At 36.3% G+C, this 10,047-nt stretch overlaps 1 protein-coding gene across 1 annotated transcript; it reads left to right on the forward strand.

The window, feature by feature from the left end:
• LOC109842128 lies at window positions 1,905-4,775 on the forward strand. The gene is made up of 2 exons (XM_020411037.1): window positions 1,905-4,097; window positions 4,184-4,775. Exons 1-2 carry the CDS (start codon window positions 2,539-2,541, stop codon window positions 4,773-4,775), a joined length of 2,151 nt encoding a protein of 716 aa, XP_020266626.1. The 5' UTR covers window positions 1,905-2,538.

Here is a 10,047-nt window from a genome sequence, read left to right on the forward strand (position 1 = left end):
AATGTAACAAGAAATAAGCAAAGCTAACAAAAAATAATGAAAGGTAACAAGAAAATAACAAAGGTTACAAAAAAAAATATGTTAATAAACAAAAAAGATAATAAGCATTATACAAAGATAAAGAAAATATAAAGCGATCAACAGTAAAAGATAACAAAATCATAAAAAGGTATCATTAAATAGAAGTAACAAAAAAATAAATGTATCAACAAACAAATAAATGTATCACGGAAATGTATCATAATGAAAGTATAAATGTATCGTTAAATAAAGGCAATGAAAAAAGGCAAAAAGAAACAAGGTAACAAAATCATGAAAATGCATTATTAAATAAAGGTAACAAAAAAATAAAGGCATCTAAATTAAGAAAGGTAACAAAAAATTAACAAATATAACAAATATTAGAAAAATACATCATTAACAAATGAAATGCATGAGACATGAACAAAGATAACAAACCAAATAAATGTAAGAAAAAAAAAGAAAGATAACATACACCTTTTCTTATACTCCATTCTCAACAACCAACTCTCCTTCGTCAACACCCGCTGCCCAACATGTTACTCTCTGATGTCGCCGCATGTTATGTTTGCCATCAAGCTCTCCTTGACTGCTTCTAAGAGCCTTTCTTATGCCCTCACTTCAGTGGGGAGGTAGAGGCCGCAAGAAGGTGGAAGAAGGTGACAGGTAGCAAAAATTAATAGTGGAATGAGTTCTTGGGTTAATGAAAGTAAAAATAAATTTTATTTTAATCCTCGATATGACACAATTTCAACTTATTTTAAACATTGAGGTAATGTCGGTAAATCGAGAAAATCACATTGTATCATCAATATTTGCGCACAGATGATAAACAACTAAAAAAGTTTTAGGAAAATTTCCTCAACCCACTTGGTTTAAAAAACATGTTTTCCAAGAAACTTTTGTACCCCTTGCATGAATACGTGAATGTTCTTTTGAAAATCACTTGACTAACCTCATCTTTTGCTTGCTTTTTCTCTTTGTTCACTCATCTTTCACGTGAATTGGAAATAAATCTCCACCTCCCACCGCATCCACACATCTTCCCTCCTCCATCCTTCATTTGTCGTGGAATCCTAGACATCATCGGAACAGGGCGATGATGAGTTCCAAAGGGAGGCAGAGACAAAGAAAAAAGGTGGCGGCACAAGGCAAGGAGAGGTGAAACATGAGAGTTCAACGATGATAGAAAAAAGGTTAGTGTCTTCGTAAGAAAAGTGTGTGGGGGGAGAAGAAAGTGGAGGAAAAAGGTAATAAAAGGCTAAGAAGCACCGACTCGTGAAAAAATCCCCCGTCCCCGTGTCCGACGCTTGTCGGGGACGGACGCGCGTTCGACACGCGTTCGACACGCGTCGGACACGGCGTCAACGGCGTCGACACGGTCAGCGCTAGTCGACACGGCGAAGTTGAGGGCGACACGGCGAAGTTAAGGGCGACACGGCGAAACCAGACTTTGAAACCCAAACCCGAAACCCAAACCCGAAACCCAATTTCAAACAGAAACCCAAACCCTAACCCTAGTCGTGAGAAAACTTACCCGATTGAAGTCGAAAGGGCTCTTGCGAAGTGAAGAGGCGCCGCCAGCTCTCAGTCTCCTCCTCCTCCTCCTCGTCGTCGTCGTCAGCTTCGTCGTCGTCGTCTTCAGCTCCAAGGTCAGTCCCTCTCTCTCTCTCCCCCCCCTCTCTCTCTCTCTCTCGGACTCCGCTCTCGCTCTCGCTCATCCCTTTCCCTCTGGTTCTCTCTCTTTCTTGTCTCTTTCTCTCCCTCATTTATCTCTTTCACACTCTCACCATAAAAAAACCCGCTAACTTTCCCGAAAAACCCCCCACGAACGCCACATCACCCCAACATCCGCTGTTCTCCCTCTCTCTCACGAATAAATCACACACGCACGGGTTTCAAAGGGCCTGTTCCCCCCCCCACTACGTTTTTATTTTAAAAGAGTAACAACTGACCTCTGTCCCCCACTACCTTGATTTTTATTTTAAAAAAATCTGATTACTGTTTACTGTTTTCTCATTTCCTGCTGGATGCCTCACTGTTTGGGACTGTTTGATTTGTTGTTCTCCTATTTTAAAAGAGTAGCTATGTATTGATTTGTTTTCTCATTTCCTGCTGGATGCCCCACTACCTTGATTTTCTCATTTAATTGGGTTAAACCCTATTTTAAATTTTCTGTTCTGCTGCTATTGGGTAATTGGGATGATAATCTCTGTTTATTTACTATTTTGCTGCTTTATTACCGCCTTAACTGTTATTAATTATTCTTTTTTATACTGTTTTACTGCTGCTGTATGGTTTTTTAATGTTAACTGTTATTTGCCTACTATTCTACTGTTATATGCTCATTTAAATGTTAATTAGGATTGCTTAGCTGTTGTTTGGTTAGTTGTTCCACTATTGTATGCTAATTTAGATGTTAATTAGGGTTGTTTAGCCATTGTTTGCTTAGCTATTGTTTGCTGTTCTACTATTATTAATTTCTTAATTTATTGTTATTGCTTATATTTTACAGAAATGGAACAAGACGGGAGTTCTAGTGGTAGTGGAATACAAGATGACAAATGTCCGCTTTGGAAATATGTTACCAAATTAGAGAAAAGAGGGGGAACGGCAGGAGGAAATTGGAGATGGAGATGTAATTATTGCAGAGAGGATTTTACTGGTTCACACTCAAGAGTTAAAAATCATCTCTTGAGAATAAGTGGGACTGGAATTAAGATGTGTTCCAAGTCAACACCCGAAAATTTAAGGGAGTTTCAAAGGACGTTGGATCAAGCAGAGGCGAGGTTGATGGCTTCTAGGCCTAAGATGTCAGTTTTGCCTACATCTTCGACTGCAAGTACGGCCGGTGTAGGTGCAAGTGCAAGCATGCCGATTGATGCAGGTGGATTTAAGAGGAGGAGGGGGCCTAATACCGTGGAACAAGCATTCAACATGGGAGCAAGGGAGGAATTGGATGCATTGATTGGTAGGATGTTCTTCACGGGGGGATTGTCCTTCAACTTGACAAGGAATCCATATTATGCCAAAGCTTTTGCATATGCCGCAAACAATCCAATTTCTGGCTACAAGCCTCCTGGTTACAATTCCATGAGGACCACTATCTTACAACGTGAGAAAACTCACGTAGAGAGATTGATGGAGCCCATCAGGGGTACATGGCAACAGAAGGGAGTCTCCATTTGTAGTGATGGGTGGGCGGATGCACAAAGGAGGCCCATCATCAATTTTATGGCGGTATGTGAGGGTAAGCCAATGTTCTTGAATGCCGTGAATGCCGAGGGAGAAGTCAAGAATAAGTATTTTATCCAAACACAGCTAGAAAAGTGCATCACAGAGGTGGGACCGAAAAATGTCATCCAAATCATAACCGATAATGCTTCGGCATGCAAGGCCGCGGGAGGGCTTGTGGAGCAAACTTGGCCTCACATATTTTGGACTCCTTGTGTAGTCCATACACTCAATCTTGCTGTCAAGAATATTTGTGCGGCTAAGAACACGGAAGCAAATGCCGTGGCTTATGCACAATTACATTGGATTACAGAGATCTCCGATGATGCATTGTTTATGAAGAATTTTATCATGAACCACTCTATGCGGCTTTCCATATTCAATGATTTTTCCAAGATGAAGCTCCTATCAATTGCCGACACAAGATTTGCCTCGTGGATTATTATGTTGAAGAGGTTTAAGGTCGTCAAGAGAGGCCTCCAAGACATGGTCCTTAGTGATCGATGGAGCTTATATAGAGACGATGATGTGGAGAAAGCTCAATTTGTGAAAGAGAAAGTCCTCGATGATTTGTGGTGGGACAAGATAGATTTTATTCTTGACTTCACCGGCCCAATCTATGAAATGATAAGGGTCACCGACACCGATACACCATGTCTTCATTTGGTGTATGATATGTGGGATACAATGATTGAGAAGGTGAAGCAAGCTATTTACAGGCATGAGGGTAAAAGGGATAACGAGGAATCTCCTTTTTATGAGGTGGTTCACAAGATCTTGGTGGATCGATGGAACAAGGGCAACACCCCGCTTCAGTGCTTGGCACACTCTTTAGTTCCAAGGTAATATTTCACATTTCACTCTTTAATGCGAATATTTCTATTACTTAATACCTTGTGGGCTAATTCATGTTATTAACGAAACATAGGTACTATCATTCCACATGGCTCAATGAGAACGTCAATCGGCAACCTCCAAATCAAGATCTTGAGATCTCTACAGAAAGATCAAAGTGCTTAAGAAGATATTATCCTAACCCCGATGAACGATTGGTGGTGAACTTGGAATATGCTAAGTTTGTGGGGTCTTTGGAGGCTTTTGGTGATCCGGATTCTCTTTCCGATAGAGGACATATGGATCCAAAGTCATGGTGGCTTCTTTATGGTGCAAGTGCTCCAAATTTGCAAGCATTGGCCATAAAGCTTCTAGGCCAACCTTGTTCCTCTTCTTGTTGTGAACGGAATTGGAGTACGTATGGTTTCATTCACTCCTTAAAGAGGAACAAGCTAACCCCGACACGGGCAGAGGATCTTGTTTATGTTCACACCAACCTTCGTTTACTTTCTCGGAATTCGGAAGAGTATATGGAAGGGGAATCAAGAATGTGGGATACTGGTGGAGATGCCTTCGACTCATTTCAAGGAGCCGGCATGTTAGATGTTGCTGCCCTTTCTCTTGACGAGCCCACGATGGAGGCCATTGTGTTTGATGAGGATGAAAGAGTTGAATCCATAGAATAATCTTTTTGATGTTTCAACTTGAAAACTTTATTTTAAGATATGCTTTTGAGTGTAATTTTTATATTTTTGCAATGTTAGTAACTTAGTATTTTGTAGTCATTGAACTAGTTGCAACTTGAACTTTATTCTCTTGTATTTTTATATGCTCAAGATGAAAGTAGTGAAAATTAAAAAATCTAGCCGTGTCGCCGTATCCTATTTTTTGAGGTTTTGCCGTATCCGTGTCCGTGTCCGTGTCGTGTCCGTGTCGCCGTGTCCGTGTCCGTGCTTCATAGATAAAAGGAACAAATGTCACAAGTAAATGCAACAAGGAACAAGTGAAACAAGAAACAAGTAAATGAACAAATATTATAATGAAGGTAGCAAGAAACAATCAATGTTAGCTAGCAAAAAAACTTGACAAGAAATGAACAAGTGTAATGAAAAAAACAAGTAAATGTAACAAGAAACAAGTAAAGCTGACGAAAATAATAAAACATAACAAGAAATCAAAAAAGGTAACAACAGACACCATAAATGTGTTAATAAAGAAAAAAAAGTAATAAAATGAACAAAAACCATGAAAAAATAAAGGTAACGAAAAACCAACAAAGTTATGAAGAACAAATGAAAGGTAACAACAAACAAACAAAGTTAACGAAGAACAATTAAAGGTAACAACAAACTAATAAAGGTAACGAAAACCATATAAAAGTAACAAGAAATGATACAAATGTAATTAAAACACTGATTAAAGGAACCAAGAAACAAGCAAAGCTAACAAAAAATAATGAAAAGATAACAAGAATGTACAAAGGTAACAAAAACCACATATACTTGTTAATAAATGAAAACGAGATAATAAAATGAACAAAATCCACAGTAAACGAATAAGGTAACAAGAAACAAGCAAAATTAACAAAAAATAATAAAAGACGAAAAATAATAAAAGGTGAAAACAACCAAACAAATGTAGCAAAAACATATAAATGTAAAAAAATATGAACAAATATAATGAAAAATAAGTAAAGGTAACAAAAAACAAGCAAAGCTAACAAAAAATAATGAAAATGTAACATAAAATGAACAAAGGTAACAAAAAACAAATAAATGTGTTAATATACAAAAAAGATGAGAAGAATTATATATAAGGTAACCAAAATATAAAGATATCAATAAACAAATAAAGATAACAAAATCACGAAAAGGCACCACTTAATAAAGGTATCAACAAACAAATAAAGGTATCAAAATCATGACAAGTTATCATTAGATAAAGGGAACGAAAAAATAAAGGTATCTAAGCAAAGAAAGGTAACAAAAAATTAACAAATTAACAAGTATCACAAAATTGCATTATTAACAAATGAGAAATATGATAAATGGACAAAGACAAAACCAAATAAATGTAACAAAAATAATGATAATATAAGCTTCTTTCTTATACTCCTTAACCAACCACCAACTCTCCACCCTCGCCTCACCATAACACATGCCGCCTCACCATGAAACTCTCCGTTTTTGCCTTAAGTTGGCTTTGCCACCAACCTCTCATAAGTCGCTTCCCTTTTGCCCTTGCTACTGCCTCACTCCTGTGGGGAGGCAAAGGCGGTACAAAGATGGAGGGAGGAGGCGAGGCAAATTTTAAGGGGGAAAAGTTCAGGGGTTAATGAGAGAGAGAACAAATTTTGACTTTTATCCATAATATTACACTATTTTTACTTATTTTTTTAACATCGAGATTTTATCAATTTATGCAGAAAATCCAAATGTCTCATCAATAATTGTGCAAAGACGGTCAACAATGCACAAAATTTTTTTGGAAAATTTACCTCCACTCGCTTGGGTTTTTAATAAATGTGTTTTCTCTCTTTGAGAAGCTATCACCTCTGTACATGAGAACAATCATGTTACTTGAAAATTCATAAACTATCCTTAGACTTTTATTATGTCTTCTTCTATTTTTCCACTCAGTTTCCCATGACTAAATAAAAAGTAATTTCTTTTTCTCTTCTTTCTCAACCACTACCTCCATCCCCTCCAGTTTCCCATGACTAAATAAAAAGTAATTTCTTTTTCTCTTCTTTCTCAACCACTACCTCCATCCCCTCCATTCATGACTCATTGTCCACCTCTTATTTGTTACCACCATTAGCCTCGCCATTGACCTTATCTTTACTGCCTCCAGCTACCCACTTTGACAAGACTCGAAGGAAGGCAACAAGAAGCGAAAATCAAGGATAGAATGAGTTAACACGAAAATTAAGGATAGAATGAGTTAACACGAAAATTAAGGATGGAATGAATTAATGGATTCATGAGAGGGACAACGAGGGATAATAAAGGTTGACCTAATTCTTTGAACTTCAAATGATTATTTAACATCCAAATGGCATTGACATATCGAGAAAATCTCGATGTATAATCGATATGCGCTCAAATAAAATTAACAGCTCCTAAAACTTTTGGAAAAATGATCTCCACCCTCCAAGGCAACATAGAAGAGTTTGGCAGCAACAAAGAAGAGGTTAATGGTGACGAAAGAGAGGTGGTAGCTTAAGGGAGGAGAAGAAAGAGAGAGAGGATAAAACGTAAATAAACAAAATGCTAAAAAATAAAGGTAATAACTAACTAAATAAAGCTAACGAAAAACAATGAAAGGTAATAAAAATAAAAAAAGTTAATGAAAAACAATAACCGTAACAATAAAGTAAACATGCCAAAAAACAAGTAAAGGTAACAAGAAAAAAGAGAAAACTAATAAAAACAATGAGAGGTAACAAAATATGAAGAAATAATAACAAAAAACAAATAAATGTATTCATAAACAAAACAAAAATTTGAACAAAGGGAAAGGAAAAAAAATAAAGGCATCAATAAACAAAGAAACATAATAAGAATCACTAAAAAGATATCATCAATTAAAGGTAATGGAGAAAAATAAATTTATCAAATAAAGAAAAGTAACAAGAATTGAATAATATAATATTAAACAAAAGTCACAAAAATATCATTAATCAATGAAAGGTAATGATTAATGAACAAAGGTACCAAAAACCAAATAAAGGTAAAATAAAATAAAATAACAAAAACCATCTTTAGTTTTCTTTCTTTTTCTCAACTGCCACTTTTCCTCTGCTGACCCCTCCTCTGTCGTCTCCTCTCTCTGGTCCTCATTGCGGCCCACTGGGCACAAAGGAAGGCAGAGGCGGAGCGGAGATGATGGGTAGAAGGCACCAATGGGGCGGATATTAAGGATGGAATGAGTTTGTGAGAGAGAGAGTGGTAAAAATGAGAGAGTGAAGATGGAGAGGATATGCATAGTTTAGATTTGTGGGGACAAGGGCTAGAGAACACCTTTGTGTGATCCATCACAAGACCTCCCAGTTACATCGCAGAGAACGATATTACATCAAAAAGTATCATTAGTTAGTTTGACCATATAAACATCATTACTCTAAATATCACTTATTATTTAATTCATGCACATAATAGAAAATGATAGAAATTAAAGAAAAGAAGATGATTGGGGTGGTGACTATCCATTCCGGAAATAACGACAACCTTGCCATAAGTATCCCGAGAGATCAGCTAGCAAAACAATCTTAATCTGCATCCTTGGTGAGCCATTAAGTCGAAGCTAACAATAAAAATCTAGTAAACTTCACCTCTAGGAATTTATCCAAATATTGCAGGCCAGGAGAAGTATCAGCAAGACCTTCAACCAACCAAGCCGCCAAAGCTGCATGCAAGTAAAAAATTTCTCTTGACATAGTGTTGATTCATCACAGATATTTAAATAATTAAATACATCTAAGGGAATCTCAAGGTTGCAAAACTCAAAGCCTTCAGTATAATAACTCTGCGATAAATCATAAGACCTGAAAATTTATGAAAGAATGGAAAGACTATAGAAGACTATAAAGTAAAATGACACCAATGAACGTCTACAAAAATGCTTAATTACAAAGCAAAACCATTTCAAGTTTGAATGGATGTAAGGATATAAAGTAGAACCTCTATACAAGCAGTATGAATTTTCTGACTACATATAAATTGCCAAAATTGCTTTAATTATTTTTAGAAAAGCACTTGAGTGTAAAACATCATTCTGAAAATTTCCAAGAAATTCTTTAAGCACAATAGCTACAATGTTTCTAAGCAGATAAAAGTAAAACAAGTATCCAGCATCTAAACCAAAAAAATAACAATGAACAGGAAACCAGCTAAGCTAACTGGATCCTCTGGCAATACAAAAAACTGATTATTAATTAAGATATTTTCAGCCAAAGAGCCTCTATACTTTCACAAAGATCTAAATTTTCATGATCATTTTCAGCGATTAATTATTAATGTGATATCTATGACTTCATGGATCATCTTAACCGAAATCTAAACCATTCAGTGAACGATTACAAACTGAACAACGTGCAAAGTCAAAACCATGACCAAATCCTGAAATCAGAAGGAGAAAAACCTGCAAAATTTGATCTTATTAAGGAGATGAAGCAGAAACTCTGTAATTCTAATTTGAAGGGGAATAACATAACATCGACGCAAAAGTCAGACTACCAAATAGAGAGAAGATATACCATTAGGATCGCTGATGAGCCTCTTGGCCTTGTGCAACCTTTTCAAACTTGGATCCGAGGCTAGAAACTCCAATCACGCTCTTCGATTCAGGAAAAGAAAATTAGAAGAGAGCAAAACCTACATCTTAAAGGAGAAGGAAAGAATCAGAAAAGAAAAAAATAAAAAAACAACCAAATTAAAAGAAATTTAGAAAATCTGCAAAATTATGGAGCAAAACTAAACGAAGTAGATTCTAGAAATTTCAAGAACGCATCCGAATCCGTATTCGCAATCTTATCGATCAGATGAAAGAGAAACTAAATGATCGTCTAATTTGAAGAAAAATACACAACATCGACACAAAAATCATGAAAGAGAAACTAAATGATCGTCTAATTTGAAGAAAAATACACAACATCGACACAAAAATCGCTATCGAATAGAGGAAGTGAAATGAGTTAGATCGGAAACCTCGTGCAAAATTTTCGAACTCGATCCAAAGGCTCGAAACTCCAACCGAGAAAAAAAACCGAAGAGGTAAAAAAACCTAGGCTTGAAAAGAGAGAGAAAAACGTGAGAACAAGAAAGCTTGACGAAACCAGAAATCAAAAAAGAAAAAAAAGCAAAAATTGGGAAGTAAACTGCACATAATCGATTTTTGAAATTTCAAGAAGGCAACAACATCCACATTTGCAAGAAAATTACAGATATCGACAACAGA

Source organism: Asparagus officinalis, chromosome 5 (genome assembly GCF_001876935.1).
Source record: "Asparagus officinalis chromosome 5, Aspof.V1, whole genome shotgun sequence".
In the NCBI taxonomy this organism is placed as follows: domain Eukaryota; kingdom Viridiplantae; phylum Streptophyta; class Magnoliopsida; order Asparagales; family Asparagaceae; genus Asparagus; species Asparagus officinalis.